The following is a 27,812-nucleotide window of genomic DNA, read 5'->3' on the forward strand; positions in this document are numbered from 1 at the left end:
CATATAACCCACATTGAAAAGTGAAATACCTTTGGAAAGATATTTAAAGGGCCACACTTTCCCTCTTTAATTGAACGTGACAAGCTCGATTCGACTCACTACTAGAAAAAAAACTCATTTAATGACGCTCATTGCGCGTCATCTATGAGTGCAGATGATACACAAATGCGCGTCATTAAAACCACTGATATAAATCTCAGATGACATGCAATTGTGTCATAAATCTATGACGTGCATTTATAACGTTCATTGAGCGTCATTAAAGCCCCCATCATAAATGAAGTTGACACACATTTGTGTGTCGTAAATTTATGACACACATATATGATTTACATTGCTTGTCATTGAAGCACACGTCATAAAAAAGAGAACACACATCCGTGTGTCGTGATTGTATTTCGTAAATTATATATATATATATATATATATATATATATATATATATATATATATATATATATATGTAGATTAAAAATAATCAAACTAAATCACATTTAATACCTCATAATACTAAATATATATATATCATATTATATATAAGCAATCCATTCGCATGCAATATATTCACATTAAGTTATAAAATATAATGTAATCATATGTCGATACAAAATATCACGACATAATAAAATTTGCCACATAAGATACCCATTCTTTACGAATATCATCAATGTCATCATCTGTGTATTCTTCCTTCCCAACGCCAACCTAAGTAAAAAATATGAAATAAGTATACAATTTATTCTTATTTAAAGTGAAATATATACTATCAAAGAGTACTAAAATGACCAATTTTACATATTTATTCTTTGAAGCATAATAACAGTATGCAAAGTCATCAAATCAATAGCATTATAAAAAGTATCAACCTTGTTCACAACAATATCACCACGAATAATATTATGCACTATATGATTCGAATATAAACAATGTCTATGCCTTCAATAAAAAATTATATAGCATGAACAACTGAATCAACCTTATCAAACCCCAATAGAGCTCTAATTTTTTAACCTTTGGCACCATGAATCCTTGTGCCAAAATGAATTCTCTTTTGCTTACTAAATTCATCAGACTCACAAAGCTTCAATATGTCTTATTCATCATAAAATCTCATTTTTCTTCATTTAGCATCCAACAAGAAAATGAAAGTAACAATTGCATGATCTAGAACTATTGAATCTATAGGACATAAAACTCGACAATCATTTTTTGAACTTTTATCACACAAGCGAGTCCCTATTAATCCTCATTATTCCACCTTCAGCAGTTTACTTGTACCCTTTTACGTCTACAGTGCTTAACAACTAGAACTATTGAATCTATAGGACATAAAACTCGACAATCATTTTTTGAACTTTTATCACACAAGCGAGTCCCTATTAATCCTCATTATTCCACCTTCAGCAGTTTACTTGTACCCTTTTACGTCTACAGTGCTTAACAAAATCAAATTTCTCTTTTAAGTCTAGTACGTGTCTCACATTATCCAATACTTTCACAACTCCACCGAACATTTTAATCTTGACCTTATTAGTACCAGTGATCCCACGAAAGGCATTATTCCCCAATATAATTGTTCCTTTAGACATTGATTCATATATCGAAAACTAGTCCCGATTGTGACATGCTTAAAACGTGTAATTAGAATCAAGAATTCACTCATTACTTACAACAGGATCTATCAATAGAATCAACTAACAAGAAGTTTACCATCAATGTAATCTTCCACTACATTAAATTCACAAGATTTTTAAGTTTGTTTACCCTTCTAAGTTTGTTTCAAATTATAAACGATAACCTCCATACATACACGTGAATCATCAAAATAAAAGAACATACAAACTACAAGGTGATAACTAGAAGTCTAGAATAGCATCCAACTATGAGTTTTTCAGCATAAATAAAAAGATCTTGACAATTCTTATTAATATGAATAGACTAGATGTTATCATAGTTGAATTTCCAATAATAGCATCCTACTTCAAGTCCATATGATAATTGTACGACTAATGTGTATGTATGATATGACAGATATGTATCAAAAAAGTTTGCTTATATGGTTTTAATTTCTAGCATTGTAAATATTGATGTTGTTGTATTTTTTTCCTAGCACCAATTATTCATCACTGTAATAAAAACTTGATCGAAAATTGTTATTATTTCACTAATTTTCGTGAGGTCGAAAGGTCGATTTTGTCAAATAAAGCACCCTTTCATTAATTTCATTAATTGTTATTATTTTCATCTATCGAAAATTTTATCTAAATATAAAAGTCAAAGAATGCAGTTTACTGAATTATTTGCCAGAATTGATGCAGTTGATGCTACCACCACCAAACGTATAGCAAGTATGGAAATAAATAAAGTAGTTTGAAATAAGCAGACATATATATACTAACTTGGTGCTATAGCAATAAGATGAAAATAAATAAAGTAAGAATGTTCATAGGAACTTACCATTTTATTAACAACAATCCGGACATTCGGGTCATAACCTCTATTTTTCATTTGTCTTGCCTTTTTTCACAACAATGCTCTATCAATCTCGTCTTCCTCCTTTTCCGTTTCTTGCATCTAAATTAAAAAAAATAACAACAACGAATTAACATAAACAGATGCATATCTAAACTATTCAATTAATTTACGACATACAATCTCAAGAGTTAGTCCAACATATCATTTTCTACTCAACCGATGATTGTATCTATGTTGTCCACGCATTTTTTTTAGCTTTCTGGCTTGTTTCCTACATTAGAAACATTAAAACAGTCAAGACTGGTTTCTAAAACTAATATATATAACAAATACAAACACGAAAAGTTTAACTAACCTCCCACTTCTTTGAAAGTCTTTGCGATACAAAAACCTTCCAGTCATCTATCTTCAAATAAAGATACATATCTAGAGGGTTGAGCAGATTTGTATTAGGGTTATTCTTAAACTTCTCAATGAATTTCTTATACAGATAATGCTTAAAGTTCTTCCACTTTGTCCCAATGGATTGAAGGGTGTTCTTTCGACTCCTTGGATCAAGTTCAAAATTCATCTAAAACATAAAGCATTAATTAATAAATATTATTTTTAAAAAAAAGATAATTGGAAGTTAAGATCAGATGTTAGACTTACCAAAATGTATTGCCATAAGTCTTCTTTTTTTTCCTATTCAACATCTCGCCAAGTGGCATAAGTGATAGGCACCATTGATCTTGCTACCATGCCCTCAAAGGAAGCAAGTTTCGTTGCTTCAACGCCAATCAAAACACCCTTTTTATTGTAAGTAACGATAACTTTTCCTTTAGTAGTTTTTCCCTTTATTGTCGGACCTCTTTGTTTAAAGTCTCCATCATGACTCGAAGACTGATCCGATTCCATGGTACCAAGTAGAACCTGTTTCAACATGATTCAAATAAAAAAAGTGATTACATTGTTATTTCTTGCAGTTGGGACAGAATTAATAACATACAGATGTTGAAATAAAAACATACCAAAAAGTAAAGATTTTATTTTGCACACAATATTTTAAACTAATATGCCCTCGCCATCCGGACGTGTACACAAGAAATCATCATCAAGTTCTACTAAAGGGGAGTCTTGTGAAAAATCAAAAGTAGCATGGTATTCCAACATATCATCAGTTTCACCATTTGCTCCATACTTGTACATCTTATGTGGTGTGAAGCCGACAACAGACAAATTTGCATCTTGTTGATCTTGAACATAAGAAACTTGTTTGGCTTGACTAGCCAATTTCCATTGTTCATTTTGGAGGAATTGATAGAAGTTAACTGCTAGCAATGGAATCAAAATTTGAATTGGCTGGTGGATTAGAATTTGGGTTGGTTGGATCATTTTGGAAATTGGACGGTCTTTACCCATGATGATCCAATGGCTTTGATGCCAATAATTGTTGAACTCTATTTCTCCAATAAGCAATTTGTATGGACAGACAACTTCCTCAATACAATCTCAGGATGCCCCTAAGCTATAGACACCTTGGTGTATTTATTGTCTGGAAACCCAAGAGATTATGTTATTTGCAAGGAAGGATAACTATAATTAATCCCCTAAAATAAGGAGAAGATATCAAAATCTACAAGTAAGCCATCACCCTAAGTAGAATATAGAGGTCTGTGTTAAGCAGCTAATCCATTCCTTCTTCATGCTAAAGTAAAAGGAAATATAGACAAATCATATATAAAGAGATCCTGCTGACTGTTTATTGTGCTAAGATATAGGTGACTTAAATAAAGATAAGAAAACCCTTCACATATGACCGAGTGGACTAAGCCCAAGATAATGAAGAAAATAACCAAAACACGGTAGAAACATCTTGCCTAGAAAGAAGAAAGAAAAACTAAGATCTGAAAATAGTCACCTACAGATACTGGCAATAATATAGGCAGATTTCAGCATCAAACAGGTAGGAGTTATAACCACGTCAAATACTTAGAATTATTACGGAGTCTAAAATTCAAAAATCAGTGAAGCACTATGCAAAGTCAGCCAGGGATGGACCGAGAGGGTGCTAGGTGCGGTCACACCTCTAAAAGGTTCAAATTTTCATATAATTTAGATATTTTCTTGTATTTTCTATTAGTGATTTAATTTCATACTCCTAAAATTTGATAATTTCACAAATTTATAATACAACTTCTTAAATTCACACCTGAAATAAAATCCAGCCTATCTCCCTAAAGTCGGAGATATATCATCAAAAAAATTCCCAAATTATAATACTTACAGATTTCTCATAACGATCTCTCTCGGAAGCAGTGCAAATCTCAGAGGTAGAACTCAAGCGATGCTCGTTCTTCCAGTAGATATCTGCACAAAGAAAATGAAAAAAAAAAACCTTGAAACCCATTTCATTCAAGATTAAGAAAGTAGAAAAAAGAAAAGAGAGAAACCCTAAGAGCTTGGGATAGGGAGAAAACCCATTTCATCCGGCAAAGGGGACAATAAAGAGGGAAGGCTGAAGAATCAGAGAGATGAGAGAGACCAAACGGTTCTTCAATAGCTTGGGATAGGGAAAGGTCAAGAGAAGAGCCAGCGCGGCCTCTGCTGCGACCACGTAGGTTAGAATCATCCACTGCAACGCCATTTTTCGATTTCTTTGAGCTTTCTTTAGTATCGATTTTTCTCTCTTTGTTGTGACTATTTAATATTTATTTTCCCTGTACCGTTTGTGCTTGGCTTAACGGTGAAGGGAACCGCTTGCTGAAATTCAATGATTCTAGATGTTTCTCTTTCAGATGAGAGTTTAGCGTGTTCCTGGCCGTTTGATCTCCAAATTGCTTGACAACTTACACGTGTTTTACTTGCCAATACCTTTATAAAAAAATTATTATATGAACTCGACTCACTATATTATTTATGATCACAGATAATAAATTCCATATAACTTACTTTTTTAAGGTGAATTTCACATTTTTCCTATATGTAAATAATTAGATAATTATATGGAAGTTACTTTGAGATTGATAGGTCTTATTAGTTGAGATTATAGATGACGTAGTGAGTCAGATCCATCTAATAATTTTTTCAATCTTAACCACCGTCGAAGATGATGATATTCATAATACTTTTTTTGTGTCAATGTTAAAAAGATATCGTTCAGATTCATCTCACATTATCCCAGTTGAGCATATCAATGTGAGTTTAAACTTATTATATGATGATAAATCATTGAAGATCTTCACCAAAAGAGTTAGAAAACATCAAAATAAAAAAATCCCACTAATAAAAATCTTGTGGAAGAATTATGATGTAGAGAAGACTTAATTTTAATTATCGTAATGTTCCTTTTTAAAAATTTACCTAACATGTCAATGTTAGAAGTTAACAAAGATAATGTGAGACTCTGTAGGTTGTCAATGATTAAAAAAATTTTGAATATATATTATCTTATAATCACTTTAAACTATTTAAAAAATAGATTCATTCGAATCTCTAACCAATTTCAACCACATGGGATCAAACCTAAAATCGTAAATTAATTTCTCTAGACGACCTACAATATCACTAGGATCAATTTTATTTAAGCATCGTCAAAATGTGCACATTAAGGTTGTAATCAAGTCAAACGAACTCGAGCAATGTTGAACTAAACTCAACTTGAAAACTGTAAACCGAAATCAACTCGATTGAAAACTCACGAGTTTAAAATTATCAATCTCAACTTGAAATCGAAATAAAAAATTAAAACTTGACTCAAGCTCAAATAAACTTAAACTCAAAATATTCTCAGATTTAACTCGTTTGAAGCTCAAACTCGAGATCAAACTAAACCTTAAATACATTAAAGCTTATATTTTAAAAAAATAACATATAAATGTTAATATTAATAATAATTTAATTTTAAAACTTAAAAATTTAATATATATTTTTTTGAGTTACTCGTGATCGATCTCATCTAATTTACAACCATAATGCAGATGAAAAGGTTCCAATGATTTATTTTTTCTTTTGAAAATAGGTTCCAATGATTTATGAGTTAAGTTTTGATAGAAATGAAATCGGACCAACGGAACACACTTGGTTTTCTCCTAAAATATAAGGACAAAAAAGGCACCAAAGATTTAGGACTTTGAAGAAGCTAAAATGGTGGGAGATTCCATAGCTGAGAATCTACCACCCAAAATGCCAAAGCCACATCTAATCTAATGTGAAAATTTGCAAGCATTTTAAGTATGGACCGATTCACAAACCAGATTTCATAAAAAAAAAATTTGCTAGCCGTGCAATATTTTTCCTAGTTTAACCCAGGCAGCAAGGTGCCATACCTATCCGACAATTTGGCAACCTTCGGAACCAAGTGACTTGGATTTGCCATCCATACTGCACCAGCAACAAGATTTTATATCTACAACATAATATCTTTTACAGTTACATCATCACAGAATCTCATCTTGTAAAAGAATTTCATAAATATCAGTCCTCAGATTCAACCCCTTTTCTCTCATCACTTCTTGAAGGTCCGACAGCTCCTTCGCCGTTAAGATGGAGTTCAATCTCAGAAAACCATCCAGCCAAAGCTTTTTTGACCTACCAATTATGGAACAACATTTAGCAATTATGAAATGTAAGCCAATCCAAAATATATCATATGAAAAATAATAGAAGAACGATTCTATTCCCACCATTCTGACTTGAATGATTCATACTGAACTTCTTTTTCCTCTTAATTGATATATACATATTGTTGGAATAGGAAATAATGGCCTAGCTGTAAATATAGGTACTCTAGGGTACATTAAAGGAAATATAGGTACTCTATATGTACAATGTAATCCATGAAGTAAGTTTCAATATAAGCTATTCTTTCTATTTGTTTTTTCACATATGCTATATTCCTCGGCAAGTATCATATTAAATGTTCATGCATATCCACTGACATTGTTCATTTATTTCCAAAAAGAAAGCATTTTTTCTAGCATTTTACTGATATAGAGTGGAACCTAGTAACAAACACAGCCCTACATCTTCCACCAATTTTCCCCAATTAAAGAAAAAATAACTTAGGCTCACAAATTTGAGATTCACTAAAGCGGATTAACTGCATTTTTGAGATTTTGGTTCCTAAATCTTTGCTCTATGTCTCTCACATGATATCCATTTAATAGGCTGATTACGACTATAATTGGTTCTTGTAATTTGATTCAAAAGGGTTTCAGAAGGAGAAGTCACTTACCAAGGACAAGCATGGATAGCACGAAAAAATATTCACCTTGCAGCAGATGGATTGTGGACAACGTTAATCTCGTACGCAACATACAATCGCCAAAGTACAACTGAACTATGAAATTTATCGTTTGCTAGTGCCCTCTCAAATAATCCATGGATCCTATGCGGCGATCCATTCCGACTTATCTCAAATATTAATGCAAAAAGCCAAACTACTACTGATGGTCTCCTGAGAATATTTACAGAATAACAATCAATATAGGTTCAAAGAAAATGTGGAAAAAATCAAGCCCATGAAATTTCTTGAAAACCCAAAAAGCAAAATGCTAATTCATTAAAGAATCGGTATTGTCCTCCTTACCTATTTTTTACCTCTCTATTTTCAAAATTCCGTTTAAGGTCAATCAGAAAATTAACTCAGTATTGGCAAGATTTCTTTGGGGTGAAGAATCTGACAAGAAGAGGGTTCATTGGGTGAATTGGAGTACGGTTTGTCAACCATTGGAAGGAGGCTTAGGAGTATTGGACTTAAGTATGATTAATAGAGTTTTGCTAGGGAAATGGGTTTGGAAGTATGCAAATGACAAAGACTCTCAATGGAAAAAACTGATTTGTTGTATTCATAATGTCAGTATGGACTCTCTGTCTATAGGCAAGGTTGTTTCTCTTCAAGATTCATGGGTGTGGAGAGGTATTCGGAGTAACTATGAGAAAAAGGACGAGATTGGGGATTGTTTGAGATCCAATTCGAAGATCCAAGTGGGGAATGGTAGGTCAATTGATTTTTGGAATGATATTTGGGTTAATGGATCTACTCTTAAGATTCAATTTCCTAGAATCTATGCTCTGTCGACTAACAAAAGGGGAAAATTGGTTGAATTTGGTGGATTTGTAGCTAATGGTTGGGTTTGGAACATTCAGCTAAGGAGAAATCTTTGTGACTGGGAATTGGATCAGTGGCTTTCCTTAATGCTTTTGATTGACAACATAACACCGAATGAATCAGTGGATGATTTTCTGGGGTGGTCGGGGAAAGGGGATGGTTTGTTCTCGGTAAAATCTTATAGAATGACTATCTCAAGCAGAACTGGAGGACATTTTCAATGGAAGAAATGGGTGTGGTCCGGATTAACTCCTCCTCGAGTGGAAACATTTCTATGGCAGTTTACTCATCAGAAATTGGCGGTTAGAGTGGAATTGAAGAAAAGAGGGGTCAATCTTGAAGATGTTTTGTACCCTTTTTGCCACAAATATGAGGAATCAATTCGTCATATGTTTTTTTCATGCTCGGTTGCAGAGGAGTTGTGGTATAGATTTTTAAGGTTTTGGGACATCTCTTCGGTCATGCCCCAAGATCCTCCTTCCTTTCTTTGCTCTTGGTCTTATCTAAGGGAGTGTTCTAATATTTGGAAGTTCATTCCAGGTGTTGTTCTATGGTCTATTTGGAAAGCTAGGAATGCAGTGGTTTTTGAAAACTGGACATTAGATAATTCATCCCAATTCTTCATTTTCAGGTTTAGGTTGGCTAAATGGTTTTTAGCGAAATTTCCTCATGTTAATATTCAAGTTGACCTACTAGTAGGGGATCCATCGCTTGCAGACAATTTGCCTATAAAATCCTACAATAAGGAGAAGGTTCTTAACTGGTCTCTGCCTCCTTCGAATTTCTTTAAATTCAATGTTGATGGAGCGGTAAGAGGTGATGGGCTGCAGGGAGGTATTGGAGGAGTCTTGAAAGATTCGGAATGTTCTACTTTATATACCTTTTCTTTTGCGGTGGGACATGGTCCTCCTATGTTAGCTGAGCTAAAAGCTATTAAACAAGGGATTGATCTATTCATTTCTTCCGAATGGGCTTTGAAGGGAAGACTAATCCTTGAGACAGATTGTAAAACAGCAGTTGACTGGATTTTGATGCCATTTTCTGCCCCTACTTTTTTCAATACTTTAGTTGGGGAAATTGAGGCCTTAGTTTCTGCTAGGGGTATTATTGTTAGATGGATTCCTAGGACATGCAATTGGGAGGCTGATAAGCTAGCTAAAGAGGGTATTGGTTGATGTTTGAGCTTTATGGTTGTTTTGGTTTGTATTTTATTTCGGACAGTTTATTTAGTAAGCTGTAATCTTATGTAAACATGGTTTTTTAATATAATGAGGTACTCTTTTCCTCCTTCCGCTAGTTGCCTCTTTCACAAGAGCCAACTATGAGGGAGGTTTTTAATGAGACCTCCTATTCCTATCAAAAAAAATTAAAGAATATATGACAATCTCAAATAACATAAAATACTGAACATACACCTCAATTTTAAGGTCCTGTTAGAGGATGCCTGTAGACAGCAGTACTAGTTAACAAATATTTAATTACTATTTAAATATAATATATGTTGCATTGATTGCGCAGCTTGTCAAATTTAAGGGAAAAACAATACATTAATTGCACTTTTTTTTAATAAATATCACCTTAATCAACGTCATTATGCACTATTCAACGCTTCCCTTAATTTTAAACAGCTTTCAGAAAAAGCCAATCTCCAGTTAAAACAGGCCCAATGTAAAGGAAGTCATAACTTTAAAAAAACAATAATAAATAAATAAATTCTAAAACTTGGCCAAAACTAAAAGCGCAACAACACTATACAGTTTGCAAAGACACAAGGAAGATGATCTTACTTGAGACAGTAGTTGTCAAACATCCACCGTAATTTATTAGGAGTCGTGTAAAGACAGCTGATCTCCACTAAAGCTTTAAAGAGTTCTGGGCTGGATGGATATATCTGCAGCACGTGTGTGACAGATTCCCAAGCTTTGGACAAAGTAAATTGCTCATGATGTCTCTGAAGCATCCCAACATAATAGTTGAAAAGATATTCTAGATGGTGACTTTGGCTTCTTCTTTCTGCAAAACACAAGAATTTAGTATTAAACAAACCATGTAGCAATATCAATCAAATTGCAGCTGCAACAATTGGGCCAACTGCCTCACTGATAATATTCTTTCCCTATGATTGAATACAAGGAAGAATTTAACTTATTTTATTAAACAAACCATGTAGAACCATCAACAAATTTTAATGTGTCAAGATACTCACGCATTCAGTTTAGGGAAAAGAAAAAAGACAGCCAATTTTAATCAAAAGTGGGTTTCGCAATTCACCCTTTTTTCTCCAGATTGAACTTCAGAAATAAAAAGAGTGGATTAAGAATGGTGTATAAAAAGGCCGCAAAAAACTTCCATCTAGTCAGCAGCATGAAATTTGCCCTTTTTTTCTCACCCATTCTTCTCTTTTTCTCTTTTGTTATTCTCATCTCCTTCCAAACTCTAGAACAAAGCTGCTGGCAAACTAACACAACACATCCAGAGCCATAGGGAACAAGGCACAGATAAGCGACATGGTCGTAAGAAGTCTAAAACAATACGAATGCTATTCCAAAGAATTCATAGTGACGAGTGCAAACATAAAGTCCTATCAATCATGAAAGGTTGATTAAAACTACCATGTCCTCGATAGCAATAGAAAATGCCAATATACATATATACCATGTCAGTAGGATTGTGAATTGTAAAGCGGATGAATTAGCTAAGATAGGAATTGGATGATTCTTTGTTTTTAGGTTCTTATAGGTTATTTTGTTTTGTTGGTTTTCTCTGTTATGTGCTGGTTATATTGGCAGTAATAAAATTATGAGGCACTCTTTTCCTCCTTCCAATGGCCGTCAAGTTACCTAAAGGTTTTTTGACGGTTAAGAAGGTGGTTTTTAACGAGGCCTCCCATTCTTATCAAAAAAAATATTTATATAGTTTCAAGAAGGAAGAGAAGAACCTAAGCTGCGACTATTTACTTTAATTTCAAAAAGCATGGAACTAGTTTACTATTAGCTTCTAATGTTACTTGTAAATGTAAAAGTTACATGAAGGGGAAAATTTTATATGTATATGTATACATAAAAAGAACACAATAACATGGCTAAATCAGCTAATTTACCAAGAAAAGTGAAGGGCTCTAGAGCTTTCAACCATTCTGATTAAAAAACGAGGAAAAGAAGTAATGAATACCTGGAAGTACCATTGTAAAAACATGATCTATAATTTCAATACCCGCAGACCATCCAGCAGCCAACTCTTCAAACAAAGCCGCTGCACAAACTAGGGCAACAGACTGATCATCAACAGAACCACGCATCCACTTTGATCTTAATGTGTTTAATTTTTCTTTGAACCCCTGCCGTGCTTTCAGTAATTGGAAGCTTGATGGATGACTTTTAAATGGACTGTACGCCATACTACTACCTAGGCAGGAGAGAATATGCATTGCCCGTGATGATGAATCCAATTTACTCCCACGATTGTTTCCGAGCTCGGCTTCAGCGTACCACAAATATAGAACAGAAGAATTAGACTGTAGATCCTGTTCAAGTAAATAAGACTTTTAATACATTACACTGCAAAAACTCAAAGATAATTGAACAATTGCATTGAAGCACACAAATTGAGTGAAAATGTTCAGATGTCAAATCTGATACTTGAACTTACAAATGAATGTTAGATAGAATGTGTCTGAGAGGAGTATGCTCTTTTTAAAAAAAGAGAGTATTTTTCATGTATTTAGAAGGTCATTGGATGATTTTATCCCATACCCATGTCCGAATATGCATCAGATGCAAGTACTTCAAGAAAATCAAAGAGTCAGATGTATTGTAAACTTCAAGCATTTCTTTAAGCACAACAGGGAGGAAAGTGAGTCAGAGAAATAAACACATCAAGAACAGTTTAGAACAGCAAATTAGCATAGAAGATCAGGGACAAAGAAGATGAATTAGAAATTTCCAGAGCTAATAAATGAATTTGTGACAGTCAAAACAAAGGCTAAAATATTTAGTTGCTCCTGATATAAGCAGTTAAATACAGAAGTAAAAACAATTCAATCTAGTAAAAGGAGAAACAGTCCTTACTACACTTGATAGAAGGCAAATCAATTATTTCTTTAAAGTGGTGAACTCAACATCATATATGTAACAGTTAAACACTCACCCGATCCTGCAGTTATATCTTGTTTATTAAAAAGAATTGAAGTTTCGTTTTCAGCTACTGCATCCAATCTATTGGGTCAATAGTCATCAGAGCATTAAGAGCTTACCATTGGAAACCCAGCAAGTGAAAGCAATGCCATGTCAAAAGCTCTTCTGGCATTATCCATATTCCCATAAAAGGCCTCTCTACGTGCATAAATTCCACAAAGCAAGAGATCCTATAACAGCAAAAAAAAAAGCAAATTAAGCACAAAACAGAATAAAGAGCTTCATACTGCAACAGAGAAAGTTGAAAAGACAAAATTACATTTATTTTCATTTAGTTTTAGAAAGATTAGCAAATTGGACACTGCAAATGATTAAAACCGGACTGTCCTAAACTTATTCCAGCATTACTTTCTACTGATTTTACTATGCTGGCCTTAATCAAATGCCCATATACTTATTTAGACATCATTTGATTGTTGTTTCTGCCACTTGATTTTTGCTCTTTGCTTTTGCTTCCTAGGAAATTACTAAAAGCAAAAGCAATTAGAAAATGAAAACCATTATTGATTAAAATGAACAAATAACTAAAATGTGATATCAATCTAAAACTCTTTTACATAAAATTGAAGGGAAGCATGCATTCTGTTCCCCAAAAAATTATAACATTAAATTTAAATTACTCAAAGATATTATTGCCTTTATTAACCAATATGTTATTTTTCTTGTGAAGCAAGCAAAAGCAATAAACAAATGAAACCAAAAGGTGAGAATGTGACACGGAAAGAGATATCATGCATGAATAATTATACGTAAAATCATCCCAATCAATAGCAGAAATAGCTTTAAAAGAATATTAACAAAAACAAAAACAAAATTTACATCACTGATAAAGTAGCAGCCATACAATTTAGCATATTTATAGGTGGGTTAAACCAAATATTCCACTGAGCATCACACAAATTTAGCAAAAAGGTTATATTCAAACAACAGAAATAACTTGAGAAATAACTATAAAAAACCTGAAGTGAACTTGTCTTCTGTTACCAAGTGAAAGAACTCAGATGGAAACTTTTCTTTCTATCAGCAATTGTACTATTTCTTCCTAATGACTCAGAAAATCAGACAGACACTTCATGGAGAACATCACGATAGCTTGTCATTAAGGGAAACAATCTAAAATATTTACTTAGGCTCAAGTGAAAAAGAAAACAAATCATGAATTTCATGTTAATAAATCAAGAATATCTGTCAAGCAAGTATAGGATTCAATCAGGCATGTATATGTACAGCTTTAGACAAGTAGAACAAATAAAAGATACCTGCCGATCACATTTGAGAAGGCGTTTTGCCAAAGATTGACACGGAGCACCTGAACAGCTAGAAGAGTTCATTCTTGTCACTAAGAGCTCTTCCGCCAAAAGTGCAGCTTCTTCCAATATATAGTTACAGGGAAAAGCGGTTAAGCAAAGTAACACAGCATTACGAAGAAATTTCATCATTTCAGTCCTCTGAGGGATGCCTGTGGCACTATCCAAAAGGAATTCCAAACTGAATTCACCAGGCTTACTCTGTAATTTATTTAAATCATCCAACAACCTTCTCATATTTTGCCAAATACAATCTGGTATACCCTCCAGGCTAAGAATTTTCTCAGTCCAACTAGAACTGTTGGTACAAACCCTAGAAGAGGAGGAAAAGGTTACTGTAAGTGACTCATTCATTGAAACATGAAACCATTAACATATTAATGAACAGATCATGGTGTTAGATTTTAACACTCTCATACAGCCCTACCCCCTTTTTTTTATAGAAGTTGGTAGTCTCATTAAAAACCTCCTTCGTAATTGACCCTTTCGAAAAGGAAAGGGTCAACCAGCGGAAGGAGGAAAAGAGTACCTCATTTTATTAATAACAGAAACATAAATTAGAAAGCCTTTACAAAACAGCATATACTCGGCCAATCCCTTCCTTAGCTAACTTATCGGCTTCCCAATTACTACCCCTAGGAATAAACTTCACTACCAAACCCCTGGACAGTACATAAGGCTTAATTTAATTGATTAAATTACTAAAAAACACCGGAGAGAGACTGGGTAACTGGACCCACTCCACTGCATTCTTGCAGTCAGTTTCCAGAATTAATCTGCCCTTTGAAGCCCAAACAGAGGAATAGAAAATGTCGACAGCTTTTCTAATAGCCTTCAACTCTGCTAGTGGGGTAGGACCTGGACCTGTTCTTTCTGAAAACGTCGCTAAAACGAAACCGTTATGATTTCTGAGGATACCCCCAATGCCACCCGCCATCCCATCCTTTGTCACTGCACCATCGACATTAAATTTAAAGAAATCAGCAGGCGGATGGAGCCATTTCTGGACAGTCCTATTAGTAGCGTGTAGACCCTTGAAACCATCTGCTAAAGTAGGATCAGCTATTAGCGAGTCCACCTGAATCTGCACTTGATGGAACTTTGCTAGAAACCATTTAACTACCCTGAACTTGACGATGAAGAAAAGTGAAAGTCTGTCCATAACCTTGTTGTCGAAAACAATAGAATTTCTATAATTCCATATCGACCAAAGAACCACTGCTGGAACAAATTTCCAGATCAGTGAATTAGCCACCAAATCAAGCCAGGAGCTGATAAGAAAAGAAATATCCCTAGGCAAAACTGTGCTTACGTTCAACAGACTGAAAACCTTATACCAAACCTCATGAGCCACTGGGCAGACAATAAACAAATGTTGAACCGTTTCTGCACTTAATAAATACATCGGACAAAGCTCCCCATCTGCTAACGAGACCCCCCTGTTCTTCAGCTGGGACTTAAATGCCATTTTTTTATGAGTAATTTGCCATAGAAAGGATTCTATTCTAGGAGGGACCAAACCTGTCCATACACACTTTTCCAAAGAGGCTTACCCACTTGGTCTTTACCAATAGTCCTTCTACATGAGCCGACAGTAAACAAACCACCTGTCCATGATAAAAAATCGTCCACTTCCTCTGTCAACTGAAAGTTGTTCAATTTGATCATTAGTTCCAGCCATTGTTCCAACTCCCAATCACTTAAATTTCTTCTTGTACGAATATCCCATGTCCATCCATTCGAATCATAGCTGCTGAAATCTCTAACCCTTCCCGATTTATTCGTTGACAAAACAAAAATTCTCGGAAACTGAATTTTCAGCGGTATATAATCAACCCAAACATCATTCCAAAAAGAAATTGATTTGCCATTCCCCACTTGGATTCTAGAATGAGATCTTAGCCTCTCACCAATCGAATCATTCTTCAAGAAACTACTAACAATTCCTTTCCAAATCCAAGAGTCTTGTGTTGAATACGCACTACTAACCGACATCGACATACTATCGATGTTATGTTTACAACAAATCAAATTCTTCCACAATGTATCCTTTTCATTAGCAAATTTCCAAATCCATTTCCCAAGCAGAGCTCGATTAGTTAGATTTAAATCTAAGACCCCCAAGCCTCCTTCATCTCTCGGACTACACACCGTTTGCCAATTCACCCAATGGATACGCTTCTTCTCTAAACCGTCCCCCCACAAAAATCCAGCCATCAACGAATTCAATTTCTGACCGACTTTATACGGCAGTTTGAATATTGATAGGAAAAAAATCGACAGAGAAGACAGGACTAATTTCATAAGGACCAATCTACCAGCCACTGATAATGCCGAAGCTTTCCAACCTGCCAATTTAATATTAAACCTCTGTAAAATTGGTTCCCACAAAACCTCTTAATTCTTCTTAGCTCCTAACGGCAAACCTAGATAAACCGTCGGGAACGAACCAGCAGAGCAACCAATGGAGTTGGCCCAATCTAAAAGGGTAGATTCTTCAATATTGATCCCATATAAATGACTTTTCGATAGGTTTAGGTCCGGCCCAGCCAACAAGCTGAAAATTCTCAAAATTCGCTTAACATTTCTAATTTGCGCAATGGATGCACTGCAGAAAATTATTAAATCGTATGCAAACTGAAGATGCTTTGCGGAAATCTTGTCATAAGCCTTGCGGAAATCTGCTTTAAAAACAACACCTTTCAGCCCTTTTTCCTCCAATAATCTAAAGCTTCATTGGCGATAAATACGCAATCTAGCAACTGTCTTCCTGGAATAAAGGCGAACTGAGGCGAGCTAACAATATCTTCAACACACGAAATGAGTCTTTTGGATAAGACTTTAGACATAATTTTATACATAATTCCAACGAGACTAATCGGTCTATAATCTTCCAAACAAATTGGATTTAATTTCTTCGGAATTAGTGTAATGAAAGAGTGGTTGATATCGTGCTCCCATTTCTTTTTCTGATAAAAATCAGCAAAGAACTTCATCGCCGAAACCTTCAGAATAGGCCAGCACTTCTTTATAAATCCCATTGTTAGCCCATCCGGACCAGGCACCTTATTACTGTCTGAACACGAGATCGCTTCCCAAACTTCTTGTTCTGAAAAATGCACCTCTAGTCGCTCCCTTTGATCGTTAGTTAATTTGGAAAAACTGAGATATAAATCTTCCACCTCCAATGTATCAACACTGTTGAAAGCCTTTGTAAAGCAGTCTGTTACATGCTCTTTTATTTGATCAGGATTCGAAATCTCGTTGCCTTCAATAATCAATGAAGAGATAGAGTTCAATTTTTTCCTGCTCGAGGCACAGAGATGAAAGAACCTCGTATTCTTATCTCCCTCCTTAATCCATTTTGCCCTTGACTTCTGAAACCAAATCCTCTCATCTATCTTGTGCAACCTCCAAAGTTCACTCTTAAGGTGCGATAACTGCCTCCAATCTTGTTGCGAGAAACTGTTGTTTTGATATTTTAACTCCATATCAAAAATTTTGTTTTCCAACAACGTAATGGAATATGAAATCTCAGTATGCCTGCTGCCCGACCAATTTTTAATCGCCTTTTGTGTACCTTGCAGGATACTAAATATGCCTCTACGATTATTTTCCCTGTTAAGGTTGTATATTGTAGAACTGACCAACTCTTCAAACCCCTCTTCCTCTAATAAGTAATTGAAGAATCTGAATGGTTTAGTGCCCCAATTCAATCGATTCTCTTCTAACAAAACCGGATTGTGATCCGAGAGAGACATAGGAAGAAGACTTTGAACTAAGTTCGGGAAAGAAATCAGAAATTCGCCATTAATAAGAATCAATTCAATCTGACCCAGGTTGGACAGTCCATTTTGCTACACCAAGTGAATCTGCCACCCACTAATGGAAGGTCCATTAACTGAGTTTGTTGAACAAAGTTCCTGAACAGCTCAATCGTATGCCAATTTTGAGACACCCCCAACTTTTCATCTGGCTATAAATATGCATTGAAGTCTCCACCAATGCACATTGGGACATTTAGGACTACTACAAACTCCATAAGCTCTTTGAAAAAAGCCTCCTTTTCTACCTCAATAGAAGGGTCATACACATGCAACACTGCACACTCCACCATTGACGATTTGAATAAACCCATGATTGCTATAAATCTGCTAAGAGTAAAAGCTTGTTTGACTTCAAACACATCCTCGTTCCACATGCACAATAAACCTCTTGTAGCACCCACTGCTGGAGAAAAATTAAAGCCTTTAAGCCATGACCCCCCTATTCTTCTTCTTAAGTCATGCTGAAACTGTTCGTGCTTGGTCTCCTGTTTCAACAAAATAATTGGCCTAGCCTTCTTCACAAGTCTTGCTACTGCTCTGACTTTTTCATGTCTACATAAACCCCTTATATTCCACGATATTAAGCTAATTTTTTACATAAAGAATTCTGAAACAGATTACACAACCCAGCAGAACAAAAAAGCCTAAAACTTCTTCATCCCCTCTTCAATTCCAGCTCCTCGATTTTCTCCTCTAGAATCTGATTTCCCCCTTTAAAGGTAATCCCCAACATGTCACAAACCTCCCTTGCAGCTACAGCTTCGATTCTAGCTTCATCAGACGCATGAGAAGACTGTGAGGACGCCCTGATTTGATCCAAAGACTCCCTGACCCTACTACTAAACGCCCTTCTATAAACTCTATCAAGGAAACTAATAGTAACTTCACCATCGGAACACACACTTCCCGAATGACATGATGCAACTCTTAGCCTTCTCTGGTTAGTTAAACTTTTTGGCCGAGATGCTGCCTTGACAGAATTATCTGATGAAGCCAGAAGATTCTCCTCAGCCAATTTTTTGCCATCCAAAAATCTTCCTGAAGAAAATCCATCGCGGAAAGCATTTCTTCTGTCTCTGACTCTCAAATTTGAAAAGTTGCCCTCATCAGAGCTGACCGGATTATTCTCCATATCCATCTTCATCTTCTTTAAACTGACCTTTTTAGCAGCAGAAACATTACTCCTCTCTGGATCAAATTGACTCTGTGAACCAAAAGCAAGAACCCCAAGTGAACTTCTCTGACCAACCGAATGCTCTTTATCCAAATCACCAACCTGTTCATCTAAAACCGTATTCATCTCCCCTCCTGAAATCCTCCTCATCTGCCTAATATTATCATCTTCCGCACCTATCAAGGAATTGGCTGAAATGTGAATGGGTTGAAGAAAAGAATTCCCCCTAGTCTGATTAGTATTATAAGCTGGCCCATTAGGACATAATTTCTTAATCGATGAAAAATAAACCATATTATCATCTGATCTGGCCTTTTCAACCGGGTCTATTTCTCTCAATCCCATACCCACGTGATACCCATTATGAATTGATCTATTGTCCAAAAAGCCTGACAGCCCACCATTTGTTGTTTCTAGTAATGAAGTACTCGATGAAAAATGTCCCCCACTTACTCATTTCCCACCACTATTAAGACTATTATTCAACCAAGAGAATACTTTAAGCCTAGAATTCTCTGCAGTCTCATTCCTGTCTGCTCTGTGGGATTCTGACATCTCTTGTATTCCCACCTTCTCTTTCTGCCAAAACTGCACTTCTTCATTGCTCCCAACCGGAGGACTTTCCTCCCATGGATCCTCTGAAACGTCTTCTACCACCATATCTGATAGCTCAGGAAAAAATTCCTCAGCACAATCAACTTTAATTTTGATGATGAATTTCCTCCCATACGTATTGAAAAAGACATGATCTGGAATATCAAATGGACTCTCAACCCTTAGGAGCAACTGCGCCACTCTACAGTCAACTCTATGTGCAGTTTGATCTTGAATTTTTATTAACTTGGCCCATTTTGATGCTAAACTAGTAAAGAACGATACCAACCAACAATTTAATGGGACTCCAATCAACGAAATCGCACAATAAGCTAAGGGGATGCCCCCCTCCTCCACAACCGGCTCCAATACATCAAACCAGAACGACAAAGCTTCCCATTTTTCTTCCATTGCAATTGTTCTCTCTTCCGCCGTCTGGAAAACTACAAGGCACGCATTCTTCGCAAATCCCCACCTTATCACCTTAGCTTTGATCCTAAAACCAGGTCACTGATATGTTTTGTCCAAACAATGTAGCTCTACTCGGGGGCATCGTGCCCTGATAAGCTTAAATGAGAAGGGTAAAGATACAGTCGAGTTCTTATACAAAAATTTTGGCTAACTTTGAAGGATAGGAAGATGCAACTTCCATTTGGGTTTTTCCATGTGGAAAGCATCTCGAGGAAAAACTATGACCATCCATAACCTCCAAAACAGATGGGAAATAGTTACAAATAAATGTTAGCCTAATCATTTCATCTACTTTCTAAGTAAAATTGCCTTCAACAAATTTGAATTGTTTGCCATTTAAACATTTTAACTACATCAAAGCTTCCAAGAGAAGTTCAAACTCAATCCATGTTTGGAAAGTTGTCAAAGTGAGCTACATGATTAAATATGATTTAAAATCCAATAGACTCAAATACTCTAAATGGATTGGCAAGATTGAAATCATACAAACGAACTAAATGATTGCAAGGGATTGCAAATTTTCAATTACAGAACAACAGCAACATAGTTTAGCCTATTCATTAGGCATTGACTCTTTCATAAGTCTAGTGGTTATCTTTCAATAGATTACATTATCTCCAACCATATGGGTGTCCAGATAGATCGAATTAAATAACCTATGCGTATAAAATTATCAGGAACAAACTACACATGCCTTTACACATTCCGTAAACCTATGCAAACCCTAATTCTGTAATATACGTTTTAGAAATTTATTCCATAACAGACGAAGGTGCTTTGGATGAAAAAGAAACCCGGAAACATGTAAATACTTGGTACAAACCATCATTTATCCACATATTTTTCAGCCTCATACATGAGAATCAATTTTTTATATGTTGAGTGCAAGAGTACACATGCAAGTTAAAAAATAGACAAACAGACAAGATGAATAGTCAATCAAGGAATAGTGAGAAAGACAGCATAAGATGGATTTGACACAAATAGACATCGTTAGGAAAGTGAAACTTACCAAGAAGAGATTTTCCCACCATAAAAATCAATGAATTGGAATACTAGAGATAAGCGAGCCTCGTTAGAGCTCAATGAGAACAAGTAATCGCATACATCTTCATATAATATCTCTCTCAAAAATTGCACGTCTGCTTCTTCATTGGGCAGTCCATGAGTATCAGCAACTGCACCTGTTTTGATAGCCAATATCGTAATATTTAACTGGTTACTTCAGATAACTGTAAATCACAGTCAAGGCCTAGTTTAATATATAAAAATATTTAAAAAACAAACAAATGAATATTGGTGTTTTCTTAACAAAAACTATTCTTTCTTTATCATATCGCTAAATTGATATTTCAATTTTTTATAATATGATTTATCCAATTCAAAAATAAGAAAAACAATTCGATTGAAAGACTTACATTAGTGGATTTATTTGATAAAAAAAATCAAAGTTCACATTAAAGTGCTTATTTTATATTAATAAAAAAAGCAACTGTGTTAATCTGATAGATATTGCAGACGTAGTAAATTTCATCTTAATGCAAATTTTCATTAATACGCACTTTTATTAGTTTCATTTATTTGTACAATGCGCAACTCTAGTCACTGTGTTCAACATAATCATTATTTTACAAATAGATCATAGAAAGTATCATGTTCAATACAAATAGCAACAAATATTAATCCGTATAATGTGCAAAAATCATTCCATATAGGAAGAGACCTTATATCAATTATAAAGGTAATTATTCAAGCTTCAAGAAAATCAAAAGCTGCAAATAAAATTTAGGGTAGGAACTGCATTATTGGCTTCAAACCAGAAAAACCTATTTCTTCCATCTTCTTCAATGGTATGTTGAAAATTTTCATTTGGTCAAAGAAATTAGTTATGCTATTAGTCCTATCGGGGTATATCAACAACAAAATAAAAGCTTCTATACACATATACCATACATTTTATTAAATTTTGCATAAAATAAAATAAATTATTTAAAAGCCAGAAAAATTAATTACGAACAAATAACAAAACAGACCAAATGAAAAGTGCATACCTAGTCCTAAATATGGCATCCGGATGACAGTTGAGGTTTCTTGGTCACTAGAATGAGAATAAACAAATAAAAAAAATACTATATGATAAGAGAATAAATAAATAGAATAGAATTTCCTAAAATATTAAAATCAAATAAAAGCTAGGGCGCAAAAATGTATTAACTTAGAGGCTCTCAACATATTTCCAGAATTTTAGAATTGACATGACCTCCAATAGTATGTTAAGACTGGAGAATACAGCTCAATGGTTGAATACTTTTAGATTGACGCTTATGTTATAAAGCTTTTCACCCAGATAAAACAAAGTATTTTAACTCTTCACTGATGTAACAAATTATGGTGTAAACCTCAAAATCATCCACAGTATGCAAACATACAAAGCAGAACAAGACACATGCAAAATTATATAGAGAGAGAGAGACCAGATTTTGCACGAACAGGCATCCATTGATCAGAGTCTCTTGAGGACTCTTCTTCTGACCACCTAGCCCAAGTCAAGGTATCTTTAACCTCACCACCGGCACCGTCATCAACATCAATGCCTAGCTGTTTCAGCAATGCTTCTGTATCATCTTCTTGCTCAATATCCTCATTCTCAACTTTTTCATGGAAATCCTCAGCTATTGCATCATCATGAGCAACATTTTCAAGACTTGTGCTATTTTCCTTACATTTGGATAATGGTTCTGACCAACCAGTCCAACCACCCTCATCATTCTTATCTGAACTCTCTTCTTTCATAACTCGCTGCCTATTTTCTTCTTCCTTCTCCAACCATATGGATCAACCAAGAGCCCCCTCTTCTCCAACTCTGGCACCACCACTATCCCAGAAGTGCTTAAACAGTCTATGTTTACTATGTTCGTTCAATAATAGAGAAGGAAAAAACAAAGTAAATTCAATTTCAGCTTGAAATAAAGCAGTGGCCAATTCCTGGTGACCAGTCTGCCACTCAAGCCTACAAAGGGAAATAAATATATCAACCAGACCAAGCTCTAGATGAACCATAGCAGAATCCGCTGGTTTACTAGTTTCATGAATCTGCATGAAATTGACCATGCATAAACAATAAGATAAAGAAACTTGTCTAAGTTTGAATAGTTTTTTAGCAATCTCAAAGTCCATATATTGTAAAAGACAGGAAGGGAAGGAAAATCAACTGCTTATAAAATATTTCTAGTTCATATCAACCAACAGTGTCAACAAGAGCATGAACAACGAAATATAAGCTGTTATTTTTTATGAGACTGCAGAGGACATTACATTGAGATGAGTATTCCCAATTTTTAACTATAGTACTATATTTCAAGGTCTAATCAGTTCCCAGCATAGTCATCAAGCAACAACACTTGAGAGTTATAGGCTTTTCTGAGGAGTGCAACTTTACAGGACATAAGTTTGAGGAGATTTTGATGATATGGATCAATTGGTGTTTGTTGATAGTTCATATTTTTTGGTTTCCTACACTTTATGATAGCCCTTTGAAGCAGGATTATGAAATTTTAAAATTAAATGAGACAAAAGGGCCAATTCAAATGCCATAAGCCAACAAGTGGAACGATCAATTTTGAACAGATTTTTTATCCAAGTGAAATAGCCATGGAAGGGCAAGTTTTAATATCATTTATCATGTAATTTAACAAACTGGAAGCCTTTATCTCCAAGTAAAAACATGTTATTTCCTGCAATGTCTACAAAAATTAAGGTTACCCTACTAAAAAATTCAAAGAAAGATATCAAGTCATAAAATCCAGTCTCAACACATGGAACCTAATGATGTCCTATTATTTTGTACTGAATTAGTCGTCAACTTGTATTATCAGTTCAGAAGAAATGGAGTTCTAATTACTCTAATTAATCAATACAGTTATAAATATATGTTTATAACTTCACAACGTACATCTTCACAACGTACATACACCAGACATTACTTGACTACATGAGAAAGAAAATATTGTTTGCCACTAAAACCAGAGAAACCAAGGTAAAAATAAAATGCATTAGATTAAGAACCTGTCTAAACTGCTTGTTGCAGGTAGCAGATAGAGCTTGGATTGCATGTGCATACATTTTTCTCATGTCTGAAACTTTAAACCTGGAGAACTCCCCTTCAACAACATGCAAGAATTCTCTCCACAGCATATAACTCCCAGAATGCAGCATAAGAACATTTTCCCATCTCCCAATCAACACATCAGTGTTATCTCTTGTTTGATAGGCCCTCATTAAACAAAGCAAGATTTGTTCGTTATCTGGATTAAGTTCAGTTGCCTTCTCAAGTATGCTAATCTTCTTCTCAAGAGTTTGTAAGCGAACACTTTTCTGTCGTTGCATACTCGCAACCTTGTCCTGAAACTCTGCGAAGGCTAGCCATGCTTTTTCATCATGGGGGTGCTCCCTGGTCAATTTGTTGAATTCCCGTGTTTTACGTAGCACTTCATCCTCCCAAGATTCTTCAATGACTGAATTGTTTGAGATTGAACTTTCTTCACCACGTTGAGGAGATGATTGAATATCTGACAAAGGAATGAAATCAGAAGGAACTACATCTGAAGAATTTTTGGGGCCATAACGACAAAGACGCTTTAAGTCCTTATGGTGTTCAAGTGCAGCATTGTTAGGAGACCAGTATCGACCAGCAGAATTTAGCTTAGGATCCAAAGCATCAATATCAGCATCCTTATCATATGTTGAAAATCTGTGAGTCCGAAGGTACATAAATCCAGATAATTGTTCAGGATTTCTAAGTTTGTAGTGCGGAACATCCATCTTGCAGTAGAATAATGTTAGACAGCCAATTCAGACTACTTCAGATTCAGCAATTTAAGTGTAAAGGGGAACCAAGGGAACTGTTAGAACACTTTGCCTATGCTTTTCATCGAATCGACTTTAGTGGAGTATTATGAAACAAAACAAGTCGAATAGGAGATAGCAGAAACAATAAAAAAACAAAACAAGTTGAATAGGTGACAGCAGGAACATTAAGTCAAAAATGAAATGTCAAATATGCCGAGATTAAGGCAATATCTGATTTTCATATTATCCATGTGTTATCTAGAACTAAAGATGTATATGTATGTATATGTATATGTATATGTACATGTACATGTACATGTACATGTACATGTACATGCGGTGTAATTTATTTTAACAAAAACAAATGTAATATTTACCTGAGAAATAACTAAGGAACTAAAGCAACAAAAACTAAATAATGATGAATGGAAAAGAGGAAGAGAACCTGTAGAGAGAGCCGTAGGCCAAGTTATCAAGATCTGGATGAGAATCAAAATAATAATCACTGGAATGAGAGGTTTTGGATTTGTATTTGGATAAGGAATCACCAATTTCTTTCGAAATCGTTTTCTTCTTGCTCCTCCTCTTACTTCTTTTCTTCCTTTTCCTCTCGTCGTACTTCGCTCCATCAGAATCTTCTTGTTCTTCCTCCTCCTCAAGTAGCTCGTAAGAATGGTGGGTATTCTCCGCCTGCTTTTGCTTTCCTTCCTCTTCTTCCTCCTCCTCTTCTTCTTCTACGTTGAGGGGGCGAGAAAGAGAGGAAACGGCGTCGTTGATGAGGGAAAGGTCGGCGGTGAAGCTAGGGTTGGAAAGCCATTGGGGGATGCTACTAGTAGTAGCAACTGTAGAAGCGGGGACAGCGGCAGCAGGAAAGAGAGGAAACAGAGAGGGATTTGGGTCTTGTTGGTCGTCCACTGCGTCGCCCTTTCCATCCATCTTTACCATTCATATTCTCCTTCCATGTAACCTCCTCCACGATGCTTTTAAACATTCACAAACAAACAAAATTCGATTAAATGGATCATAAAATTCATTTTGGTTGGCTTGCTTTATATATTCATGAATATAATTATATACAGTATACTATTTTTAAAAAAATATATTTATTTTAGTAAAATTATTTAATTATAATGGTACCATTTTTTTGTTTTCAATTTATAATATAATTATATACTATTTTTTGTTATTTTCTTATTAACTACATTAATAAACACAAACCAAACAATATCGATAGTAAATGAATTATTATTACTTCTAGAGGTACATCGTTCAAACACGGTGAATACAAGATGCTGCAATTCAGAATCAAATTCTACTCTAATTGTTACATTAAAAGGAACATGTTCATTCATGCTCGTCTTTACCATGCTATGCACAAAATTTCTGAGCTTGATTGTTAGCCGCCAACAACAATGAGTCAAGGAGAAGACGTCCGTCGTTCGCCGTTCACCGTCACTTTCCAACCTCCATTCGTCACAGCTTTTCACAGGAAAGATCGTCTCGGCACTGCGATTCCAAATTCGAGATTAGTTTTGCAAGAAAACCCTTCATTGGGTGCAGATCTACAGTTGAAGTTCGAGTATTTTTTATCACAACGACTTTTGAAGACCTCTCTCTCGTCACCGCCAACACCAAGAGGTTGTCCGTGCACTGATCGACGAATCTGGAAATTCCGGTCACCGAACGCCCATCGTTTGATTTACACGCACCGCCACAAGTTTTTGCACCTTCATCACGCGTCGACGCGTGAGAGCACGTGTACGACCAGTTACTTTGCCGATTCCTTTCCCGCTTTTTCTGGGTATTTCCGATCATACCCTGTCAGAATTTTTGACATACCCAGATAAAGTATCAGGAGGTTACTGTACACTAGCTCAGAAATTTCCAGAACACTACTGTCGTCTCTGGTTTTTCCCTACCGAATTTTCTGCTTCGTCCAGCAACCTAAACTAGTAACGAAGAGATTACAAACGATGAAGGAAAAAATATGAGCGGAAATTCTTTTTTGTGTTCTCCCACTACTAGAGCCCGTTGGTCTGCTTTTGTCGATAATCTGAGTAGAAGAGTGTTGAGTTAATCGATCGACGGAATTAGCCAAGAGGGGGTGAATTGGCAATTAAAAATTCGGTGGAAGCTTTTGCAGAAAATTGAAAAGATTTGCATAGCGATTTAGAGTGGTTCGACTTTCTCAATCAAAGTCTACGTCCACTACCTTAGCTATCCACACTAAGGATTTTCCAACAAATTCACTAATTTGTTCTTTCTTTTGAGGCCAAAGAGATAACCTTACAACACCCTCAAGAATATACCCCAATTCTTGAGAACACTCTTTTCCCAAAGGGAAGATTACAAATTTGCAAACTTACAAGGAAAACCTCACAAGGTAAGATGTTTGCACAATTCTAGAACAAGAAAAGAACACTCAAAGATAATTACAAATGAGCACAAATGGTGTTCTTGAAAGCAAAATGAATATTGAAAGGAAAATTGGCTTGATTTGCACAAACTTGGTGTTTGATGCTTTCTTTCTTGTTTCTCTATGATTTCTTGTTGATCAAGGTCTTCAGAACTTGTTTAAATACACCTTGAATCACTTCTGAACGTTGGGGATAATTAATGAAGATAATATAGCCGTTTTAGTGTGAAAACAATTAATAAAACATCTTGGAGCGTGGGGGAATCGGTTCCTCCTCATAGGGAATCGGTTCCCTAAGTGTAAAATTCAAATATTTCGACCGTTGAACAGGGGGAATCGGTACCCCCTATGGGGGAATCGGTTCCCTCCGAGCATTCTGGAAATCTCGGAGCTAAACCATTCAGGGGGAATCGGTA

General features: G+C 35.4%; 1 protein-coding gene and 1 long non-coding RNA gene across 2 annotated transcripts; both read right to left on the reverse strand.

Annotated features, from left to right (window-relative positions):
• Positions 1-663: 663 nt before the first annotated feature.
• On the reverse strand, positions 664-5,158 carry LOC120163157. The gene is made up of 7 exons (XR_005519629.1): positions 4,908-5,158; positions 4,742-4,824; positions 3,127-3,387; positions 2,831-3,046; positions 2,653-2,746; positions 2,458-2,574; positions 664-705 (listed from the first exon to the last, which is right to left on the reverse strand). It is a non-coding gene; the product is annotated as an uncharacterized LOC120163157 (long non-coding RNA).
• Positions 5,159-6,796: 1,638 nt separating this feature from the next.
• LOC120163156 (nuclear exosome regulator NRDE2-like) lies at positions 6,797-25,941 on the reverse strand. Its single transcript, XM_039173152.1, is given in 10 exon segments — positions 6,797-7,044; positions 7,691-7,912; positions 10,354-10,579; positions 11,738-12,089; positions 12,819-12,929; positions 14,019-14,379; positions 21,145-21,316; positions 22,607-23,225; positions 24,198-24,882; positions 25,426-25,941. Coding segments are annotated over 10 exon segments (3,399 nt in total). The 5' UTR covers positions 25,926-25,941; the 3' UTR covers positions 6,797-6,893.
• Positions 25,942-27,812: the final 1,871 nt, after the last annotated feature.

Source organism: Hibiscus syriacus, unplaced genomic scaffold, assembly GCF_006381635.1.
Source record: "Hibiscus syriacus cultivar Baekdansim isolate YM2019G1 unplaced genomic scaffold, ASM638163v2 tig00111427_pilon, whole genome shotgun sequence".
In the NCBI taxonomy this organism is placed as follows: domain Eukaryota; kingdom Viridiplantae; phylum Streptophyta; class Magnoliopsida; order Malvales; family Malvaceae; genus Hibiscus; species Hibiscus syriacus.